The sequence below is a fragment of the Abramis brama genome (genome assembly GCF_963993115.1).
Source record: "Abramis brama genome assembly, chromosome: 5".
Taxonomy (NCBI): domain Eukaryota; kingdom Metazoa; phylum Chordata; class Actinopteri; order Cypriniformes; family Leuciscidae; genus Abramis; species Abramis brama.
This window is the reverse complement of record NC_139967.1, coordinates 33369016-33392691: the sequence shown is the minus strand read 5'-3', so window position 1 is coordinate 33392691 and position 23676 is coordinate 33369016. Positions and strand designations below refer to the sequence as shown.

At 37.6% G+C, this 23676-nt stretch overlaps 3 protein-coding genes across 4 annotated transcripts in view; 1 reads left to right on the top strand and 2 right to left on the bottom strand.

Annotated features, from left to right (window-relative positions):
• Window positions 1–4430, bottom strand: part of LOC311083939 (ADAMTS-like protein 2) — a gene marked incomplete at its 5' end in the record, with an annotated part of 28880 nt that extends 24450 nt beyond the window's left edge. The window contains 5 exon segments of the mRNA XM_084115710.1: window positions 61–163; window positions 4200–4254; window positions 4257–4320; window positions 4322–4361; window positions 4363–4430. Of these exon segments, the coding sequence (XP_083971836.1) occupies window positions 61–163; window positions 4200–4254; window positions 4257–4320; window positions 4322–4361; window positions 4363–4430 (330 nt within the window).
• Window positions 4431–13431: 9001 nt separating this feature from the next.
• mymk (myomaker, myoblast fusion factor) lies at window positions 13432–19090 on the top strand. Of its 2 annotated transcripts, none has more exons than XM_084115927.1 (6): window positions 13432–13742; window positions 14517–14631; window positions 14859–15007; window positions 16526–16642; window positions 16760–16900; window positions 18088–19090. In XM_084115927.1, the coding sequence occupies exons 1-6, from the start codon at window positions 13608–13610 to the stop codon at window positions 18205–18207; spliced, it is 777 nt and encodes a 258-aa protein (XP_083972053.1). In that variant the 5' UTR covers window positions 13432–13607; the 3' UTR covers window positions 18208–19090. The 2 variants fall into 2 exon arrangements, with proteins under 2 accessions (XP_083972053.1, XP_083972054.1); XM_084115928.1 differs by having other exon boundaries at window positions 16760–16937; window positions 18088–18192.
• A 1744-nt stretch (window positions 19091–20834) lies between these two features.
• Window positions 20835–22130, bottom strand: LOC311084083 (uncharacterized protein). The gene is made up of 3 exons (XM_084115931.1): window positions 22000–22130; window positions 21722–21845; window positions 20835–21282 (listed from the first exon to the last, which is right to left on the bottom strand). The coding sequence occupies exons 1-3, from the start codon at window positions 22083–22085 to the stop codon at window positions 21127–21129; spliced, it is 366 nt and encodes a 121-aa protein (XP_083972057.1). The 5' UTR covers window positions 22086–22130; the 3' UTR covers window positions 20835–21126.
• Window positions 22131–23676: the final 1546 nt, after the last annotated feature.

The window sequence follows — 23676 nt, the reverse complement described above, 5'->3', positions numbered from 1 at the left end:
AACTCGGGTTTTGATTTATCATCATAGTATAAAAACGAATAACTTGTCAACATTACAAACCTGTCCTCTGCTTGAGAGATTTCCCAGAGACAGAGCCAGCGTTACAAGACCAAGCAGCACCAGACTGCTCTCCACATACTGGGCCCTTAACCAGATCCCCATCCTGTAGGACATGAATATTTGGGGAAAAAAGAAACTGAATAGCATAGGCTCTCAAAGCATAGGTTTAAATAGTTCTCTACAGATATAAGCACAAAAGGAGGTTGTTTTTCGTTCAAAATGACTATATATTTGAACGGATGACAGTGAGAGTATCATTTAGGGCCCTAGGCAGATAGATAAGACATGACAAAAGCTATATGTGTGTGTGTGATCCAGGTATTCCCTATGCAGTGGGTACCAAATGACAGGTACACAATGATAGTAAAACTTGGAATTTTTTGATGTTGTGGGGACAAAAATTGAAATTAATTTCTAACTTTGTTCTATTAATTTTATTTGTCCTGTTGTTTGTAATTTGCTTCTTTGTTCTTGTTTTTAATATGAAAAAAATGAAATAAATATGAATATGAAAAAATTTAATAAAATAACAAAAATAACTATATTGTGATATGTTTTTATTGTGAAATAAGATTTTTGTCATATTTCCCACCCCTATTTGGGTGAATCAAAGATGCCACGAATAGCTTTTTTTTTTTTACTCAAAATCCACTTGGCTTAAAAATATTAGGAAACGCGCCCTCTCAGTTTGCATGGGCATGACGTTTTATGTTACCGGAACACATGAAATACAATGAAAGGATGAATGCAATTCTCTGGCTTGTATTTAAGTCCAGGGATGCAAGAAAGTATACACTTCATTTAAGAAGACCATAAAAGTGAGCAAAAATCGCCAATCACACAAACTTCTCCAGTTCTCCTCCATCTCATGACTTCTCATCAGACCTGCACCTCCAATTAGGTAGGCTCCTTAAAGTAAGCAAACAGATCATCTCACTCTGTTTGCAGTCTGGCTTTTCCTGGCACTAAATATTGGTGACAGGTGTCTTAAACTACCCACTGGAGCACCTGGAGTTCATTATCCACCCCAGACACAGCTGGAGCCCCGCCAGCTCGCCAAACACTCGTCTCCCACAGACCACGCGACGAGGCTGCGACCGCCGAGACAGACCTTCCTCTTCTGAGTTTCCCAGGCCACGAAAGAGAGTAAACACAGGCTAACCCCCTCCCCTGGGGCCTCCGCTCAAGGGAAAAGGGGTGTTTTTCTTTCCCTGGCAGCAGACAGACAGCAGGGCCATTCCCCATATTGGAGGGGGGGGAGGGGGAAGCCCTGTCTGTGAGCTGGAAGCAGACTCATCCTTCTCTGGAAGAGCTTCTGGTCACAGGGACCAGACGCAAGGATTCCTCAGTTCTCTGCAGCCTTCTCACGTCCACCGTCTTCAAGTGGAAAATCAATATTGCAGCTTTCTGTCTAACGGGTGATGGGTACAAACTCACAGCATGTCAACCATGTAAGTGTTGTGACACATTTATACAGATCAAACTGAACCATTGAGAGCAGATAATCAATAAACATTCACATTTACATATACGCATTTGGCAGATTTTATCTGAAGGGATTTCAAAGCTACGGAATGTATACAATTCCTATTTTTATATTTAATTTATTTATTTTATACATTTTTATTTATTATGTATTACACTCATGGAAATTAAAAATTACAAAAATTATGGAATGACGGATTTTTCTGGACATGAAAATGTCTTTTTCTTTTGGACATTTGATTTCTTTATCTAATTTTTTAACATGGAAGAAAGCTATTTCCTGTGAATGTGAGAAAGATATATAAGTATAAATTACTAGAAGAATAACAGTTTACTACAGTTATTTGTGCTACATAACAATGTGAAGAGTTTGGTTCCAAAACGCGATAAACGCCATTTAAAAAAAAATTGAGTTCCTGCAAAAATCAGTATTGTATAGGGTCGGTACTGAAAAGTCAATTTTAAATTTTACGTAAAATGTGATATCCGCCGTGTTATTCTGTCATGTTTTCTCCCTTTCTTTCCAAACCGCGACAAACGCCAGTCTCCTTTCTCTGCAGAATGAGATAAATCCGCTCAACCAATCACAGCGCACCATTCCACGCACTGTAAACAGTAACGGCAGCGCTTTGAATACACCCGGCATCCTAGTTTTTCCTATCTACTTTGTACTTTTTGATCAACAATCAAACAAAATCTTTTATAATTTTGACGGCATTGATGAACCTGTGGTGGTTTCTGCGGTAGGGAAGAAACGTAAGCCATCGAAATCTAATCATTTACATGAGGAGATTAAGAAGACGAGGCACGCGAGAGGAGGAAAAATGCCGGCTGTTGCTTGTTCTCACACGACAGCATCAAACTTCTGTCACGCTGACACGTTGAACCCAGGGGATCTTTTGAAAAACTTTCAGTTGTTTTACTCAAAGTCAACGAAAACCAAGCAGGACTAAGCCATTTTACAGATGATCGCCGTCAAAAAAGTTCAGGAGGTATTTCCTAGCGATAGCTGATTGAATGTATTTTTAGTCCAGTGCCTGTAATAAGATATTGACCGAGTTCAGAGGCTGTCATATGTGGATCAACTTATTTTGTTGTGTATTTTCAACAGTTTCAATATGAAAAATAACTTTTATATTGATTCAATGGATTAATTGCATTTGGGGAAAAAAAGTGTTATGAATTTATTGCATTTTGGGGAAAAAATGATCAGTTTTTATAATAAATCTTTGAAAATCAAAATCTGTATTTGAATTTGTTTTGTTATTATAACCTAACGATGCTTTGTGAAAGTTTGAAACAGAAAATAGTGGTTTTCATCTTGCCACATTCTTGGTAAAGAAAACACATTTTTACTCAAATTAATCAAAATGGATTTATCGCGTTTTGGAACCAAACTCTTCATGTGTTTATGATTATAGTTATAAATTCATTTAATATGATAACAAATACACAAAAAAAAACTCAAATAGTGAAAGTGACATTGGAAGACGTCAGTATTTATATTACTATAATATTGTTACAGTGCTCATCTTGTTGCTAGTCAAAGAAAAAAACAAGAAAAAAACATTTTTGTACATTGTAAACTATTTTTTTCTCAGCTGAGAATTTACATGAAAATAATTTAAAATAAAATAAACTCTAAACAAAATTTCATGTTCACATATTTATTTAGTTGGCAAGTAGTTTAGTAAGCAAAATAATGTACGGTCAGCTGGTCATTATCGCAAATTAGTAAAAAGTTAGTAAGAATGCGTACTTTTGAATACTTACTTATGGAGCCCTACACATGACATTCTGGAAAACTTTTAAAAGTTTGTTATTTTGTTTTAGTTAAATCATGGCAACCTTGTACTAATTACTTCACTCATTTTAATTTAGTTAGATCATGGGAAATAATTCTTAATTCATGGCCATGATATCTCTGTACTTTTTAGGGCTTCATCTTTCTCATTCTTTTGCTTTGGATGCTGTCCACCCTTAAGCTGCTCACTAATTTCTTGTGGTTCCCCTCATCCATTCATCATCCATGGTGATTTATTTATGTGAGTAGATAAACTATTATGTGAGTAGAAAATAGATTGACCATTTTCAAGTCTAATATCAAATTCATTTCCCTCTTGCTTTACACATTATCAAAACCACACATTAATTTTCTAGGGATTTTTCAAATGGACATTTCAAAACATGATGGACTCATCAGAGCTAAATATTTTAATTTAAGTAGATTTTTCAATAACAAAACGTATAAAAGCACCATTTTCATATTTATTGCAGAATTTATCATGCAAGGAACATTTCATTTTCTACTTTGGACTTAAAGTAAGCCTCAGCTGTTCTCTGCAGCTGGACAAAAAAAATTGAGTGCCACATTACTATCACTTGATATATATATATATATATTTTTTTTTTTTTTTGTTATTATTATTTATTTTAATTAATTTTTTTACCTGACAGACCATTACTTTCACTTTATTCACTTTGCATCAGCAGAGCAGTCAACACTGTTTGTTTGGGTTTGTAGAACAAGTGTCTAGTCTGCTTGGCTTCCCATGCTCTTTTCCCAAAACATTCAGCACTATTCAGTGAAATGGACACACACACAGAGTCAGTCACATAGTAAATATTTGCCCTTACCTGCAGTCCAGTGGCACTGTTGGAGCTGAGTGCTGCTTGGACAGTGTAGGTGGTGCTGGTGGTGGTTTCTTATGGTGTGTTCTGAGGATGTGCTTTGTAAAGAGGGTAAGGTGTGCTCCTGCATCCCTCCTCTCCTCCGTCCTCTCCTCCTCCCTCCCCCTTTCTTCCCTTCAGTCCCAGCAGGAAGAGAGTGGCAGAGTTTGGGAACGCCTTCGTAAAAACACTTTCCCGGCTGGTGCCAAGCTCATGGGCTGCCTTCTGCTGTGTGGTGGAGCGGAGCCACACTGCCATAGACTCAGCCAAACTGCTGTCTACTGTTCTCTGCTTGCAGACAGACAGGGAGGAAGTTGTCGTTTCCCACAGAGAAGCAACCCCCCCCTAACCCCCCCCCCACACACACACACACACACACACACACACACACACACACATACACACACACACACAGACTCCCCATAGCCCTCCTCATCACATCAGTCCATTCATCCTCCCCACACACAATTTGTCTATTCCAGATCATCCTCTCATGTCTCCTGCTGTACAGTAAGTTTTACTTACAAGCCCACCACTGCCGAGGCACCCATCACTTCCACAGGCCATAGTGTAAAAACACTTAATGGGAATCCTGATAATTATCCTAATGACAACAATGAGTACAATGACAAAAATGGAGACTAGTGGCTCTGAAAAGATAATGAAATGGGAAATGGTGACTGAGCAAACTACTGAAAAAAGAGAGCTCAATAAATTAAAATTTCTTTTTTTGGAAAATAAACATTTCATTGTTGTTGGTCATTGTAATACCATGTTCTGTCAGCTCGATGGTGTTTTAAGCCCCCAATGGCTCCTTAGAGGCAGTTAACCCTACCCTCAACCTTAAACCTACCCATCCCCTCGCTGCCTGGAAGGCGCCGTTGGGGGCTTAAAACAGCAAGTGCCGTTCTGTCGTAGGCTGGGTCCTTAATGCAACCTGCTGACAATTAAATTGTTAACTACACGGCACAAGCTGATTGGTTCCTGTTGCATCTGCAGCCAATAAGCTTGCTGCTCAACATTTAAATAGTTGGTCAGTGTTTGCTGTAGCAGTTTACAGCGCTTTTAAAGTTCCTCTGAAACCCTCCACCTTCCCCAGCTCCACCTGTATAGATCTACTGCTATGGGTAATGTCATATGTAAGCAATAAGGTATGAGAGGCTGTGCCACTTGTCTCGAGTACCTTATTGCTTTTATAAAACGGTTACCACACAATACAACTTATTAAAGCCGAAAAACATGTATCTATGCAACTTTTATGAAGTAAAATCACTAAAAGCCTTCCTTCCGCTGGAAAAAAATAGTCCCTGACCGTAAACAGCAACAAAAGTTACATACATTATTTTGCCAATAGATGGCGGCAAAGACCGTCTTTATGAGTGAGTCAGTCAGTAGAGAAGACTTTTACATGGAAAGAAATCAAACTTGTAAACACGGAGAAGGAAGACGCAACTGACAGATGACTATGGCACGGAAAAACTCCTTAACTGTTAAAAGGACAAGATATCAAAGCGGACATTCAAACGGATTTTTTTTTATTATGAATATGACTGACCTGAAGGAAAATGCTATATCTGTAAATACAGGTACACTCGCTTACTCGATCTCTCACAATACTCTACTATAGCTTCAATGAACAATATCAATGAGATCAAACATGTGTTTAAGTTACTAAGAGTGGTTGCTAGGGGTGTTGTGTAGTGATACATAGAACAGTTTATGGGGACTTTCGATAGATAAAATAATTTTTATACTGTAAAAATTGTATATTATACCCCCTAACCCTAAACCCACCCCTAAACACAACCCTCACTGAAATCTAGAAATGAAAAAATCTGGTATTGTACTATGTGTAAGGAATACCTGAACCATACAACATGTAAATACAATGACTATAATGCCGCGTTCCAGGCAACCTGTAACCCGTGTTTTTCCAACTCGTAACTGGGAGTAGGCTAGCAGCTACATCGATCTAGTACGAGTTCACGGGTGGGAAGTCACGGGTTTGACTGCCGTTCCAGTGCACTTTCACGGGTATAAGGTTGGAAAAACACGGGTTACAGGTTGCCTGGAACGATGTACTCCCAGTTACGAGTTGGAAAATCACGGGTTACAGGTTGCCTGGAACGCGGCATAATTAAACAAACAAAAAAATTTGCTTTAAGGAGCCAAATTTGTGGTTTATACTTAAAATGAAACAACAAAAAAACTAAAAACTAAAGTAATTAAATTTTACTTTTTATTAAATAAATGTATCTTTCTTTATGGATGATTATCTTAGTGGAAAACAAGACAGAAATACTGATTAACAAAGTGATTTTTTTTGCAGTGTAATAAAAGACTGGAAGGAAGAGAGAGATGGATGGAGAAAAAGACTTGGGCAGCACAAGCAGATAGTTGAGACCACCATGCCTGTGTGTGACGTGTACATTTATAGACCACATGTTCTCTTAGCTGCCTGTCTGTCTGCTCTGTACATTAGGGACGGTTCGCTTCACTTTTAGCTCAATCAAACACTCCTCTCAACCACAGATTTGTATGGTGATAGACATACTTCAGGAGATTTGCACAGTCTGGAAGTCTGGAGGAATGGTTGCTTTTTAAAAGCCTAAAATTACAAGGCAGAAAACACAGGGAAAGTTTGTGTGTGTGACACAGAGAAGGAGAGAGATCCTTCAATATTTCTAAGGAGAATGGCTGTGTAGGAAAAATGCTCTTGATGCATTTCAGTTGATAGAAACACACAAGAAAATAGAAGTTTTCCTTCACTCTAAAATGGCGATGGAAACCCAGGTGTATTTTGTGGAAATAAAAAAAGAAGTTGGGAATGAATAGACAACAACAATGCTCTCTAACTAGCGGTCTAATGTACCACACATGAATGCATTCACTACATTCATAGTCCAAACAAATGTTCTTCTCACACGACAGGCATGTTATTAGAGCCTAATTCGGCAGGGTCTGTTTTGGAACAATGAATCAGCTCTGCTATGCTAACTGATTGAAAGCTAAGCAGATATGGGGAAATAAGCAGACTTGCAGACTTGAAGTGCAAGTGATCACTATTTTCTAACAGTTTGTTGATGCCAAAAAGAAAACATATTTTGGTACAGTCAACATGAATATCCTAATACGTGCTCCAGTCCGTTTTTCATTCATTAATGGTTATTCCAAAGGGGAAAAAAGTTTGTCTTTGTCATCAAAATTAAAGAAACTTGAAAATATGCTCTTCCTCTGAAACCGCGCTGTCGTCACTTAGGCCACACAGAATATTTGGTTAATGTTAACCAAAAGCCAAATACACTCAACTGTTTAGGCATTGTTTTCGGTCTGGCTAGATTCTGGTATGTAATTTTAAAGGGGTGGTTGATTATGATTTCGCTTTTCTAACTTTAGTTAGTGTGTAATGTTGCTGTTTGAGCATAAACAACATCTGCAAAGTTACAACGCTCAAAGTTCAAAGCAGAAGAAGATATTTGCTTTTAAAGAAATCGTTTTTTAAGGAATACAACAAACAGCTGGTAGGGACTACACAACATTCCTCCTGGGTTAGTGACATAACTAACCCTAAAATTTACATAAACCCCGCCCCCGGGAACACGCAGTCCATGTAGAGAAGAGGAAGAGTTGTTGTAGTACAGCACATTTGTGAGTCTGCTCAAGCTGTGGCATCCATTTTTTTTTTTTTTTTGCACATTTATAGCAATACAGTGCGTTACACAAATGCAATAGCATGTCACTCTGTAGGCATCTTACAACAGTTCCCACATGAGCAGTTTATAGATTATCATGACTAGTGGTGCACGATATATCGGCCGCCAATATAATATCGGCCGATATGGTCATTTTTTTACACATCGGTATCGTTCCGATGTCAAAATATGGCTGATGTGAACAGGCCGATATTTGACGTGTGAAGTTGAAGATGAAGTTGACGATGCTGACTCATGATCTTTGCAGTAGTGAACGCGCCTGAGAGAAATAGGCCTAAACATTTCATACAGATGACATAAGCAGAGAACAGTCTGTTTTCTTTCGTTTTGAATTGTTCTGTTTAAAAATAGACATTTCAAGCTTTCTATATATGTCTCAGGTCTGTGAGGCAGGTAGGTTTCGTTTCATTTATGAGACCCGCTCCAGGTTCACGCGCCATCGTCTCCGTGTCCTGATTAAATATTTTCTACTATATTTACTAGATATTTATCTTATTTATTAAATCCAGGCAATTGGTTGATGAAACATTGATCAAAATTAAGATACAAATACAAAACGAAATTAAATTTAAATACAGGCTTTGTGCTTTCTGTTTGAGGTCTCTGTGAAAGTTTTAAAGCAGTCTTTTAGTGCCGCTTTCAGAGCGCTCACGTCCAAACTGTCCCGTCCGTAACATTGTTAACGCAGTCCAGTGCGACTTATATGTTTTTTCGTAGATATTTGAATATATTGCTTGATATTTGATACCCGTTCGAATTAGATTTTTCTCAAAAGGGACAGCATGTGTGATTTGTGGATTACTATGATAAGCGCGAGTGGAGAAACAGGCGTTTATTTATTCATTCTCAGTGTTGAGAAACGTAGCCTTCATTTGTTACGTTATTGTGTTAATAATAACTAAAGTAGCCTACCTAATTATGTTACATATTTATTTTGTATGAAAACTAGCGCGTTCGTTACTTATGGATTAAAAAGTAGGCTACCATTGTATCAGTGCTGCGTGAGCTCTCTCTCTCACAAACACGGACGCACGCACACAGAGAGAGAAGATAATTGTAAAATGAAAAATTGATGGGCTAAGTTTAAATTTTGTTCTTGCTTGTTTTTTTTTCTGTCAAAATGTCAGAAAGCATTTTGTATTATCCATCCGTGTTTTTAAAATTCGTTAAAGGAGCCGTATGTAAGATTGTGGCCAAAACTGGTACTGCAATCACTTTCAAATTACTGTAGAGCGGTGTATCCCCTCCCCCTCCCCCCTGACTCGAGGTTGCCAGATAGGCTGCAGGATCCAGCAGGAACATAGGCTGCTATGTAGCTGTGGAAACTAGAGCAGAGCTGGCAACCCGGATGCCGAAACACTACTGACTTTGTGATTGGTAGATAGGTGGAGGGTGGAGCACCAGGCCAAAACACAACATGACAACATCAACATCAGTTGAGGGCTGCAACTTCACTTTTTAAATGACAATATCCTGGCCGGACTATTGTTGTCAGTGATATAAGTATTTGAAATGAACATGATTTCTTAATGTCTAGTGACATATCAGGGCCATTTTATGATTAATTGAAATACATTTCTTACATACAGCTCCTTTAAATGACGGACGTTTTAGCCTACTGTTAACACAGCCCATATGTCGGATTCGTCTTATAGCCTACTTGTTATTATTTTTAGAATAAGTGATTCGTTATGCTATAATTGGACTCCTGTCTATTCATTGTCAACTGTTTTCTATATGTTTGTATTGGCTAACATTTATTCAGTTAATGCGTGTCCTGTTTAAAATGTGCAATGTTCAAACACAAAGACAGCACGTCACAAATAGAAGCCCTTTTCCCTGTGGCATTTTTTAGTATCATATTTGGATATTGGAATAATAAATTAAGTAGCCTATCCTATACACAATGTTCCTATGTTTTTTTTTTATACTGTTTTCTAGGGGTTTCTTAATTTTAGACAAGTTGACCAGCACACATTATATGCAATGCAATATAATGCATGTGTGTTTTGGAAAATAGATTTTTATTTGATTATCATAAAAATGTGTTTTCTATACAGAGATATATATCGACATAGGTAAATATCGGTATCGGCCACAATTTTCACATCGGTGCATCACTAATCATGACAGAATATGCTAATTGAAGATAGTTAACTCCACATCAGCAACATGTCACTTCTTCTTGAGTCTCTCCATCATTGTCCGACTCCAGATTAAACATAAAAGGCAGAAAAGTTTCTGATATTTTAGTGCTTGTCTGCGTGAGGTAATCGGAGCTGCTAACACACAAGCTCTTGTAGCTCCGCCCTCTGTGCCGGGAGCAGCAGCTCATTTGCATTTAAAGGGACACACATGAAACAACGCATTTTTTCTGACCCTCAAAAAGGGACAATTTTAACATGCTGTAAAAAAAAAATCTGAGGGGTATTTTGAGCTAAAACTTAACATACACACTCTGGGGACAACAGAGACTTATTATACATATTGTAAAAAGGGGCATTATACCACCCATTTAAACATGTTTTAGACAAACCCTGTTACAAACAGAATGTTTTGTTGTTGAAGAGCTAAATTACATTTTCAGATTTTCTGAAAATAATCATAGGCTAATTTAAAAATTAGATTTATTGGTAACACTTTACAATAAGGTTCATTAGTTAACTACATTAGTTAACATTAACTAATAATGAACTGCACTTATACAGCATTTGTTCATCTTTGTTAATGTTAATTTCAACATTTACTAATACTTTATTAAAATCTTGTTAACATTAGGTAATGCACTGTGAACTAACATGAACAAACAATGAACAGCTTTATTTTTATTAACTAACATTAACAAAGATTAACAAAAACAGTAGTAAATGTATTGCTCATTGTTAGTTCATGTTAGTTAATACATTTACTAATGTTTAATAAAGGAACCTTATTGTAAAGTGTTACCGATTTATTTTTATTTATTTTTTCATTAAAATGAAATGATGTTAAAATCACCTGAATTAGGGACTTATGTTTTATATGGATAATGTTGCCGAAAACAACTGTTGAGACATCATTAAAAGAAATGCTTCCTTTATTGTATCTTCTTATAGTGAGTAATGATCTTTTTTTCTCAGGCCCTCATTTCAAAGATAACATACAGACTTTTAAGTCAACAAAGTTTAATACATCCAAAAATACGCATGCCTTGGACCAGAGTTTTCTCAGCTCGGGATTCAGATGAGAGCGCAGAAGATTTCAAAAACTGTGTCAATGTAACAATCCAGCTTATGGGTTTGTGTCAGAATTTCACTAAACGCACTAAAAGAATTATGGAACCTAAAAAATGCACTCTAAAAAAAGTTGGGAATACCTGCCTTTGAAAAACTTTATGAATACCTTTACCAAAAAATAAGTATACTTCAAGTTAATTTTATTAAGTATACTTAAGTAATGTTCAAGTATATTTTTAAGTATACTTAATGTAGTATACTAATATCAATGTACCAGAAGTATACTTTTAAGTTTAAGTGTAACTGTAAAAAACCAGTTTACAACTGTTTTTCGTTGTACTGCAACAAGTGAACTAACATGGTTTACCAGTTAAGTACTTGTAGCTAATTTTTTAGTTTATGAAGTAAAATACTATTTTATTATAGTTTTATACTGCAAGTTCACTTGTGAGTTTTCTTCATCATAATTATTTATTTATTTATTGCACTTTAAAGATATCCTATTTAGGTATTCATTTTTATACTTGTAATATACCTTTAACTCCACTTTAAGTAGATTTGAAGTATTCCTGTACACTACCAGTGGACTAAACAAAAATCTCAAAATTAGAAACATATCAATATTTACAAAAAATTTAAGTTTATAAGACAGTATGCAAAACTATGTGAAAGAAAAGTATTTAATAAGCTACTTAATCAAAAGAGTAAACAAGCCATGTATACTCTGAATACTTAATTATACCTTGATCTAAAGATGCAAGTATAGGCCAAATATACTTTTTCTGTCAGTATAAGTCAAGTATAGGCCCAGTTAAGTGTAATCTTAAGTATACTTCTGAGAAGTACATCAAGAGTAGACTAAAAGAATACTTTCTTGTTTTTATTTCAAAAGAACTAAAAGAATTAACTTATTTTTTGTAAGGGTTTTAAATGTCAACTCATTTGACTTTGCAAGGCCAAATTCAGCAGCATTGCTACACAAAAATGTGGCCACAGCGAGATGGACAAGTGAAAGCAATGATGTTGCACTTTTTAGCATGTGACCCCAAATGTGACATCTCATTCCAGGACTGGTCAAGAAAGTGGACTCTTCTGTAAGTATCTGAGGTTTGCAATCTCTCTGGTGTCTTGGAGAATCACGTTACAGAGTAACTTAGAGAATGTCTGGCGTGAGGAGCGCTCAGCACACTGCACCCTTTGTGCTCCTCTCGCAGGTGCAACAGCTGAGAGAAGAACAGCTGTGACTGACCAGCCACAAAGTCCATAGCAAGACTCTCCCTCGTGCTCAAAATAACAAAATAAGGACTTTCCTAACTGTTGTGGACTGTGTGAAGTCTTATTTAGAAAGTCGTTAAAGCCACATCAAAAAAGCCACATGGATTCAGAATGGTTAGGTTAAATCGTCCCGTGGTGTTGCAAGAACACAAGCATTTACAGTTCATCTTGCTGCCATTTAATGTGCTAAATTTCAATAACACTATGTTTAAATTAGAGAAATGTCACTAAGTCACATCTGTTTCCTATTGATTTAGAGTGAACAAGTCTTTTCTGCCATTTACGCTGAATTAAATGGATCCTGATGCAGATCATCTGATGCTTGGAGGAGATTTTGACTTTTTGAAATGTAAATATGGACATTTTAGATGCTAAAATGTTTCAGCAGCATAAATCAATAGATTTCAAAGATATAAAAGACATATTTTGACCACATGAAATGTGACCAGTACAAAGTAAGAACTTGTTCTTGGGTTTCCTTTATTCATTTAATAGGCTCTTGGTCTATCAGTACATCTGGTATGGGTCTACACAAGACTCACAGGTCTCTAACACAAACATCTTAAGCCTACACCTTACCAGAACCATTCACATTTTTTTACCCTCAGAACCACATTCACGTCAAACACAGATTTGCAATGACGCATCCAGGTGCTTTCGCGAGGCCAATGTCAATAACCCAAAAGAGACAGCTGTTTCTATAGCCACTGCTGAGGATCGATTCACCCATGAGAAGCTCAATGTCTGAGACTCAACACATTGCCGTCCAGACTGACCAGAGAAAAATACATTTCAAAGAATTCTCTGTACGCCCAATGGCGCACTAGCAATTTTTTTTTATGCGTGGAAACACTTTAACTCAGCATTGACTCTGTGATTGCATAGATTGTGAAGTTCACCACAAATAGCTTCACTTTTGTCCCGCTGCTGTTGTTCCACAATCCCAAACATGTGTGACAGAAGCGTGCCATGTGATTGCAGGCCTCTCCCAGTCCTCACGCAGACAGCTGCCGTTCTGATGACAGTGCGCATACATACCCCTCTGAGCCATTTAAACTTTAAAGATCCTCCAGAGGAGGTTGTGAGCATGTGAGAGTTCCTTATTCACTCTCTCGGCCGTTTCTCCAAAAGACCTGGTGGTTTAAAACAAACAGACAAGTTGTCGACAAATCCTTTTATTTGGGTCACAATGGGAGCGTTTATCGCCAAGATGTTGCTGCCCACCATCAGCAGTTTGGTGTTCCTGCCTGCCGCCAGTGTGGCCGCCAAGAGGGGCTTCCACATGGAGGCCATGGTCTATTTCTTCACAATGTTCTTCATAGCGGTAAGATAATGGGTGCTTTTATTGATAAAAAAAACAGCATTTTCTTTATTCATTTGAAAGATGTGTGGAGAAATATACAGTACTAAGAGATTTCAGTATCTTCAGCTTGTGTGTCTGTACTTGTGCTTGAAGGGATAGTTCACCCAAAAGTGAAATTTGTCATTATTTACTCACCCTCAAGTTGTTCCAAACCTGTCTGAATTTCTTTCTTCCGCTGAACACAAAGGAAGATATTTTAAAGAATATGGGTAACCAAAAAGTTTATGGGTCCCATTGAAAAATACTATGGACGTCAATCTGGCCCATATTCCCACATTCTTCAAAATATATTCTTTTGAGTTCAGCAGAAGAAAGAAAGTCATACAGGTTTGGAATAACTTGAGGGCGAGTAAATTATGACAGAACTTACATTTTTTGGGTGAACAAACTCTTTAAGGGGCCCTCCACACAAAACACGGTCTTACATTTGAAAACGTCAAAAGCAGCGCAAAATTCTGAATTCTCAATGCATTACAAAAACAACAAATGAAGTAAAGTTTACAAAACTCAAGCTACTTCAGTTGGCCTAATCTGAATCACAACTGATAGTACAACTAGAGGCATCTCTGACTACGGCCATAAAAAAAGGGCTTGTTCATAAATTTTTTCAGACAAGAACACGGAAAGTTTCATCTAATCTATTCTAGAGCCTTTTAAATTTACATTTATGTTCTCAGCAGATACCTCTCTATCAAGGTGACTTAGCAGTCATGTGTTTTCTCCATCTGTTCTCAGATTTACCATGCGTGTGATGGTCCGGGCTTGTCCATTCTCTGTATCATGAAGTACGAGATTCTGGAGTACTTCAGCGTGTATGGCACAGCTATCTCCATGTGGGTCACACTACTAGGTGAGCAAATAATAATAGCATCTCCATATCCTAATGGTGAGCAAATCTCAATAATGTTCTGTAAAGGTATAAATCTTTTTCTAATAAAGTACACGTGCACTCCCACGGGTCAAACAGTCAAACAAAGTGATTTAAAATACTATTTTTCGTGAGAAGTGTGACAAGTGTTTATATCTTGCATTCCGGTGTGTCATGTAAAGAATATGTGTCCATTTGCTCTCATCCAGCACTGGGAGATTTCGATGAACCCAAGCGCTCTTCGCTCACCATGTTTGGTGTGTTGACCTCGGCTGTGAGGATCTACCAGGACCGCTGGGGCTACGGCATCTACTCCGGCCCCATTGGAACAGCTGTCTTCATGATAACAGTCAAATGGGTGAGTTTGAGACACATCAGATGCAGTGCTTTTAAGGCTACGTTTACATTAATCCACATGCATTTTCAAGCGTTTTTCAAACATTTCTCGTTCACACTGAAACTTCGGAAAACGCTTAAATCTTCTTTCTAAGACGTAATAAAAGCCCTCTGAGATGATACAGAGAGGCCAGACATTATACAGTTCTCATGCTGTCTTCTGGCTCGATTATTTTATTAGCAAAATATCCCACCAATTACTGGCGTGTCCAGGTCACACTTCCCATTCAATGTATGGTTTAAACCAGGGTTTCTCAAACTCGGTCCTGGAGGGCCACTGTCCTGCACAGTTTAGCTCCAACCCTGATCAAACACACCTGAGCAAGCTAATCAATGTCTTCAGGATCACTAGAAACTCACAGCTAGGTGTGTTTGATCAGGGTTGGAGCTAAACTGTGCAGGACAGTGGCCCTCCAGGACCGAGTTTGAGAAACCCTGGTTTAAACACTTCAGCATTTTGCCACAAGACAGCAATTGCGAGTATATTTTCTGTCATCATTGCAGAAATGTAATATGAAGATTGTACAAAGAACAAACATTTATCTTTAGCAGCACTGTGCAAGTGAATAGAACATAGCTGGTACATGCTGGTATAAACATAGATATCTATAGACCTAATGTAGCCCCGCCCCTTTTCAGCGCTGCGCTCGATGTGTTCTGTCTTCCGGTTTGTATTTCCACAGCATGAAGGTAAGATCGTACGGATTTATGAATAAAGCGCTCATTTTAAAAATCTTCCCAGTCTTCTGACATATGTTATGACATCCGCTTCAAAAATTACACTCATAACTTTCGTTAACTCTACAATAAGTAAATACAATTACTCTTCGACAGCGATGCCATAGAAATATACAGAGCTACCACAAAAACGAAAGTTCAAAGACAAAATTCTAAAGATGGCTGCGCGGTTGTTTCTCTGGTGCATAAGGTCTATAGGTGCAATATGCGTCACATGACTAAACCAACACTATCTCACGACCAAATCATAAACAATGTAAACAAGCGAGTAAAAGGTGACTAATTTGTCTAAACCCCAGTGAAGGTTTAGGGGCGGGGTCAGGGGTAGGTCATTCGTACGAATTCATACAAATTGGGCAACTCGTAAAATAATGAACGATTTAGCAAAAATCGCACAAATTCATTTCGAGTGAGGTCTTATGAATTCGTACAAATTAGCCACCTCGTAAAATTTGAACGAATTGCCATGAGATCGGGTTGGACTAAACATGCATCATCGGTTTTGAATTCTTCTGATTTCACAGTCCACACTACAATGCAAAAACAGTGTTTTCAAATGTATTTACTTTGGAGTGTGTCTTCAAAAAGAGGGAAAAAACGCCATCTCAATGTGGACGGAACAATCCACATTGTATTTTGGAATTGTATTTTGCTCATATTGACAACATGGAAACTCAAGATTTTATTATCAACCGCAAATGCTTTCGCAAGGTTTTACAATATTGTTTTTTCATTGTTCCAGTTACAGAAAATGAAGGAAAAGAAAGGCCTTTATCCAGACAAAAGTGTTTACACTCAACAAGTGGGGCCAGGGTTCTGCTTCGGTGCTCTTGCTTTGATGCTTCGCTTCTATTTTGAGGTAAAAATATGATGCAGCTCTTAAACAGCTATTGCAACTGGAGGAACACATTACACAATTTGTTAGAAAAGCATGTTTGCGTAACTGCGGTAATGACTTGCTCATTTACTCCTGCAGGAGTGGGAATATGCTTATGTCCACAGTTTCTACCACGTGTCACTGGCTGTGTCCTTCATTCTGCTGCTGCCCAAGAAGAACCGCTACGCCGGGACGGGACGCAATGCAGCCAAACTTAAATGCTACACCCTCTGCTGCTGTGTATGATGCATCTTTTTATAAGAGCAAAGCTGTAGAGGTGCTTTCCTTACACTGAAAGCCTCTTTAAGATGACAAACAGTCTCATAGTGAGCATTTAAAGGGACTGTTCACTCAAAACGAGTGAGAATTCTGTCATCATTAATTCTCCCTCACATTGATCCAAAAACGTTCTTTCTTCTGTGGAACACAAAAGGTGAAATGTATAGTGTTGTTCATAACACTTTGATTAGAGCGAATGTGAACTCGATCCTTCGAGAAACAGACCACGCAAGTCGTCATTCACCAAAAGTCAAAAAGAGTTCATGAGAGCTCATTAGAGAAATAACAATGTCCGATTTAAGAGAAACATTCTTTTGAGTCAGATCTTTTCAATGACTCAGTTGATTCAGTGCACAAAACTTGTCTGTGTTCTCAATGATTCATTATGGGAGGGGGACATTATCAGTGTATAATGACTTAATGGTAACACTTTATTTTAATGTGACGTAGTTACTACATGTACTTACTATAGTAAGGAACTAACCCTAATGAATTATGAAACCCTACAGTCATTTTTAATTGTACTGAAGGGGTACAATAAGGGTTAGGTTTAGGGTAGGTTTTGTTGTTATAATTACCATACAATAGGTATGTTTTTGATTCTATAATTTATTGGTATGTTTTTTTAATAGCTTTTATTTAATACTGCATAAAATTCAAAAGCAATGTAATTTAGCCTTACAAACAATTCCTAAAGCATAAAATAAATGTACTTGAAAAGATCATTTCAGTCAATGGCATTCACACTTTTTTCTTTGCGGGAGGCGTAATTTGAAGAGACGTTGTTTGTAGTGCTGCGGAACGTCGACAGACTCTTCTCTAAATTTCTGTCTGTTCGTCACAAAAAAAGGTTTTCGTATCACTTCAGATGACTTGGAATATATTGTTTGTTGAATGGACCACTTTTATGATACTTCTATGTTCCTTTTGAGTCCTATTTATGCTTAAAAGCCTCAGTCCTCGTTCATTGCAATTTGAGCTACTGTGCCATGTACATTCTTTCATCACAGAAGAAAGTAAGTCATACAGGTTTGGAACAACATGAGGGAAATTAAATGATGACAGAATTGTCATTTTTGGGTGAATTATACCTTGAATTTCCCAGAGATTGACCCTCATGTTAATCACACTCCTTTTCTCAATGGCAGACATCACAACCTCAGATGAAGGAAAAAGCAAGGACTATCTGGACTACTCCTCAAAAACCCTGGATGCGGACATGTGGTCCTGGCCTGCCATTAGACAAATCCCGGCCACGCACCATGTAATGCAATAAACTGTGTCTGTTAACAGTACCCTGAAAGTGAGGAAAGTTATACGACCTCCCAGCAGGCCAAGTGTGCCTTGGACAACTTATTCGTAGGGATAGCATGATGCCCTGATGGTCAAAATCACTGAAAAGGTACTGAAATGTATGTTTAAAACTCATTGCAAGATAAAGACTGTGACAGTGAAGACTTTCCCCATGACAAGGAGAGTTCATCTAAAAAGAAAAGACCAAGACCAAAACTGGATTTGACTCCTCAAATACAGCTGGAAAGTTTATGAGTCACAAAAAAACAGCAGACACATTATCTATCCAAAATGAATAAACTGTCTTTCAAAGGTTCCTCAGTAGGGACCACTTGTCTATGTCCATTTAAGAGACTGTAAAAGAGGCCATTAAATTCTTTATATTCATCTATTTGTGCCAGACAGGTCAGACATCATCTGGGTACAACTAAACTCTAAACTAAACCTATAAAGAAGCAAACAAACGGTTTGATAGCGGTGGATGGAGGGAGATACATTCTTTAAGTAAATCAGGAGGTTTGTAGAAATTGTTTCTATGTAAATATATTTATTCATTAAATTAATTTCATTTTATGTATCCATTATTGTTTTTAATTTTTGAATAAAATCGTTTTTTTTATGATTTATTGCAGTATTTATTTTGAATAAGTCTGTTTGTGTACATTCAAGGAAAATTAACTGTTATATTACAACGTTGAGGAAAGAAAAATCTTGTGGTTTTCTTAAAACTTCATTGGATTTCAGACTTCAGTCCATTTAAGTCAGTCCATCTGCACGCTCCTAACACTCTCCAAAAATTACAAACATACGCGGCATGTTTTAGACAAAACAGTCTCCCAGCAAACGTGAATGAAATTTTGGTCTGCAAAAGACTTCTTTGACTGGAGGCCAGGCCACCAGCTCCTGTGCCCAGAGAAAGGTGTTTTTGTCTGGGGGGGAAGCTGGCAACTCGTGACTCTCCTGGCTGTCTGTCCTAATCTGCCAAAAAGAGTAACCTTACACTTTTATTACACCAGTGTGAAGCACTTATGGGCTTCTTTATGACCACTGTCTGTTTAAAAACACTTTGTTCGTGGTCTCGCCCCCCCCCCACACACACACTGTCTGAGGAAACTCCACCAAGCCCCACCACCGCAAGGTTCATTCGAAAGCAAACGTATCTAGATTGCTGGTTGGCAGCATGAAATTCACAGTCTGCCACAGCCCTCTTCCACTTCTCAGCCTCTTTTTTTGTTTATGAAGTAATGCATTTAAACCAAGAAGATCAACTATCTATTCCTTCTATCGCAGACATCTTTTTTGATGTTTACTGTTGAGCTTAATGTGCTTCTTATAAACGTATAAACTTACTGTACTTACCAGTATGGAAGTATAGTAGAAGAACCTAATGAAAGGCTTAAGCTAATGCTGTTAATTCCTGAATGAGCCACTGCTAATACAGCGTTTTTTAGTCATTTTCGCGGATCAGTGTGAATGGGGATCATTTTGACCATGGTGTCATCTCTATGCGGAAAACTCAAAGTAAAAGCTTCTCCGTTTTAAGCATATATTTGTCATGTAAACATACCCTAAAAACCCTCTGTTCAGTTCAGCTCTTTGTCTGGTGTCTTCAGTGTTAAAAGTTGTTTTATGTTACTTCTGTGTAGTTCTCGTGTGCCGTAGTGTTTTGTTTTATTTAGCTTAATTAAATAAGATTGCTGCAAATATATCCTCGACTTGCTTCTATGTGGATCCAACCCGTGACACACGTGTTCCACACATATACAGTAGAAATGTGCATAGTCTACACAGTATCCAGTACATACTGCATATAGTAGTATGCTATTCCAAACACACCCATAGTGATGTACTGTAATCCTATTTACAAATATCCTCACACTGCCATGAAGGATACATCTAAAACTTCTATAATTTTGACAATTTTAAAACTGCAGTAAGGGTTGAACCATAGAAATTTGTAGTAAAAATAATGACAATAATGTGATAAGTGAGTGTTACTTCATCTTATCTACAAAGATAAGCTGCAAGTCTAGTAAAGATTACAAATCACCACACAGCTGAGATGATGCCTTTTTCACAGCATACATACAGTAACCAGAGACTGGACTGAAAGGTCCATTACAGAAATTAAAGTCTTTGTTTCATGTAGGCTATGTTTTCTTTTTGCTCAAGGACAATAAATTTCAGAAAATTATGTCTGATTGTTCCATTATTACCACGCCAAAATATCTCAGGCTGTCTTCTCTAGGGGCTGAAAACATGTGTTTCACTATTAGCAAGGGAGTGTAAGTGTCTGTGATAAAAGTCTGGGATCAGCTGCCAGTGGTGTTTTTATACTGTTCGTTCTCTCTCTCTCTCTCTCTCTCTCTCTCTCTCTCTCTCTCTCTCTCTCTCTCTCTCTCTCTCTCTCTCTCTCTCTCTCTCCTCTCACTCACTTTCTCAGCTGTTTCCCCAGCTGCTGAGGACCTCTGCGAACAAAACAACTCCCACTGAATTATAGCAATGAATTGACTAAATCAAATGTAAATCCAAAATAATCTCTAATCTAAAAGGAAATATCATAAATGATTCATATCGTTCCAACCTGTATGTGTTTCTTTCTTTGTGGAACACAAAAGAAGACATTTTGAGAAAAAAAAAGTTTTTGTCCATATAGTGAAAGTCAATGGGGTCCAATGATGTTTGGACTCGAATGTTCTCCAAAACATCTTTGTTTGTTTCTTCACAGAAGAAATAAAGTCCAACAAGTTAGGAGTGACAAGATGATGAGAAAATGAGAATCATGGGATTGTGTTTGAGTGAAGCATCCCTTTAAGTTTTCACTTCAGTAAACCCAAATTATTATGGGAGTAACAGATTACCCAGTCACCAGAATGATCCATTCCGATGAGTCTTCAACAATTGAGCCCAAAGCCCCCAAATTTCCTCCACACATAAGCCTTTTGCTGAGCGCTAGACTCCTCACGTACAGGGTGGATAGGGGCTAGACGGGGCCCGTCATAGTCCAGGGGCTGTCTCTGCTGCAGGGCTCTTTTCACAGCTTGATTCATCTAACACCATAAACAGAAGAGATTAATGTCACAAGTTAACAGATTTTGCCTTTCTGAGAAAACACACACATTTAACTGAGACTGATATAATAAAAATGAAAGAAATAGTTTTAAGAATCACAATCATTTCTAATTGTGCTAAGATTATAAAAAAGTTTTCTGTTATACTAAATTAGCACATTGGCCTCCACAGGTATAGACTAAATTCTAAAACAGTCATTTCAAATATTAATTATTCACATTAGTAATTTTAAACAAATAAATACTACATTGGGTAATAAAAACATATTTTTTTTTACTGATTCCGAACATTTCAATGGTAATGTCTGTATAGTGTCGGTGATGATGTGCAATTGTATCACTGTATTGGTCAGCATTTACAATGCTACCAACAAGTAAATGTAATCACATTTTATGTGTAGATCTGCCACAGGTGTACCTGTTTTCTCTTGACTAGTTTGCAGTGCACCTCTGGAGTGACACATGGACCATCCTCAGCCTGTAGCTTCTGTGAGGATGTTTGTGATTGGCTGTCGTCTTTGGCGAAGGCCATCCTGCCAATTCTAGCAGAAGAAATGGTGCTCTTAAAACTAAAAGTTGATTCCTAGCATTAATCCTACATTCACACAAATGACCATAAAATCTGAGGGTATAAGAACCCAGACATCTCTATAATCAAACTAAACCTCAGCAAGTTCAGTATGCATGCCTACAAACCTTGACACCTTGGATGCTGCTATTTGGAACGCTTGAATCTTTTCGACCAGCAGGGTTTTGACTGACTGTGCAGTAGCGCAGGACATAATATCAGTCAAGGAGCATCCTGGGAGCAGACTCAACAGCAAAGGCACCATCTAAATAATAATAAACTCAATTTAAAGATTTTCTTTTTAAATCTAAGGTTTTTTGCACACTTGTTATTTTTCAATTTATTATTTTCAAGCCCAGTTAGAAAACTTAGAGATAAAATATATGTATCAGAATATTTCATATTTCATAAAAATATTTCATCAGTAACAAAAAAAAACAGCCTATAACTGTATTTTTAAAGTCACCATGAGATCAAAATGGACAATTCTTGTTTTTTAATGGAATATTGCAGTATTTATAATAATTTATTCATCTGTGCTCATCATAATAAAAAAATAAAAAAATCATGTGCTGTTTTATCTTTAATCAAAACAAATTCCCCTCCACAGCAATAGCAAACCACAATGATGCAATGATCCAATCAATTCCTGATGGACAAAATCAAGTATGTCCAACATTTTTTTCTTATTCGACAAGCTGTTTCTGTCAGATATCACAAAAGACTATCGCAACTTTCATGCAACTCATCATTCCGTTTCATGGCAAATTTAAAAAATAGCCATTTATAATTTATTTATAAGTGTTCACCTATTATATTTATTATTAATATTCTGTAGAGGATAATTAATTATTTTTAGGCTTTAATACAATGACAAATAAAGCCAAAATAATTAATTTTGGAAACAACATGTTTTATAATACACTGCTTTTTGGTATAAACGAACATGGTATAAATAGGCCTGTAAACATGAAAATTTATACTGTAGCCACTTTTATATTTTAGGCAGGGAGTCCTTCAGGAAGGGCATTATAGGTCCTTGACATCGTCAACATTTTTGAAAAACTTTTTGCCCATATTTGATTGCCCTGCTGAAGAATCCAGCACTGCTGGTCACCAGCATAAAGTATGTTTTGCATGCATGGGATGCTGGTTACTGGTATGCTGGTTACCAGTGCTGGTGGACCAGCTACAGCAGCTCAGTTTTGCTTGAGAACAGCATGACTATTCTACCCTGGAAATCCAGAGTTCTCACGAGAGCACAATTTGAATTTGCTCAGCGAGTTGCTCTGGCATTGAGTGATGATGCTCATTAACTATGCCCTTGAAGCCGAGCTGCACCAATCACATTGGTGTATCTGATATAGGCGGGCCAGTGGCGAGTTAAACAGATGACGACAGCGCTGCGACGTCGAAGTCATTAGTAAACATTGCAAGATGGCTATGGATGAACACCAGTTATTTGAAATGGCTTTGGCCGCTACAATGAACGAGTTAGACTTGACTTTTTATCTAAAAGAGGAACAGAAAACGGCGCTCAAATCGTACCTTTGCAAGAAGGATGTTTTTGCTGTTTTGCCGACCGGATACGGCAAGAGTCTAATCTACCAGTTAGCTCCGCTGGTAGCTAAGCTAAGGATACGTCACCCCGTGTATTGTTGTGATTGGTCATAGTGTTATCCAATTGCGTGCAGTGAGATTTTCAAATGCATGCTTGGTGCTGCCCTTCAAGCTAAGCGATTTTCATTACTCAATGCCAGATCCTTAATCTTTCAAATCTGGGTCTGGATTTCCAGGCTACGAGG

Excerpts from the sequence above, each read along its gene's own strand:
- LOC311084083 (XM_084115931.1), bottom strand. The coding sequence starts at position 22,085 with ATGTCCTGCGCTACTGCACAGTCAGTCAAAACCCTGCTGGTCGAAAAG. Across the intron at positions 21,846-21,999 it reads GCAGCATCCAAGGTGTCAAG|AATTGGCAGGATGGCCTTCG; the intron begins GTTTGTAGGCAT and ends TTCTTCTGCTAG. Across the intron at positions 21,283-21,721 it reads AACTAGTCAAGAGAAAACAG|ATGAATCAAGCTGTGAAAAG; the intron begins GTACACCTGTGG and ends TTATGGTGTTAG.
- mymk (XM_084115927.1), top strand. The coding sequence starts at position 13,608 with ATGGGAGCGTTTATCGCCAAGATGTTGCTGCCCACCATCAGCAGTTTG. Across the intron at positions 14,632-14,858 it reads CATGTGGGTCACACTACTAG|CACTGGGAGATTTCGATGAA; the intron begins GTGAGCAAATAA and ends GCTCTCATCCAG. Across the intron at positions 16,901-18,087 it reads GCTACACCCTCTGCTGCTGT|ACATCACAACCTCAGATGAA; the intron begins GTATGATGCATC and ends TCTCAATGGCAG.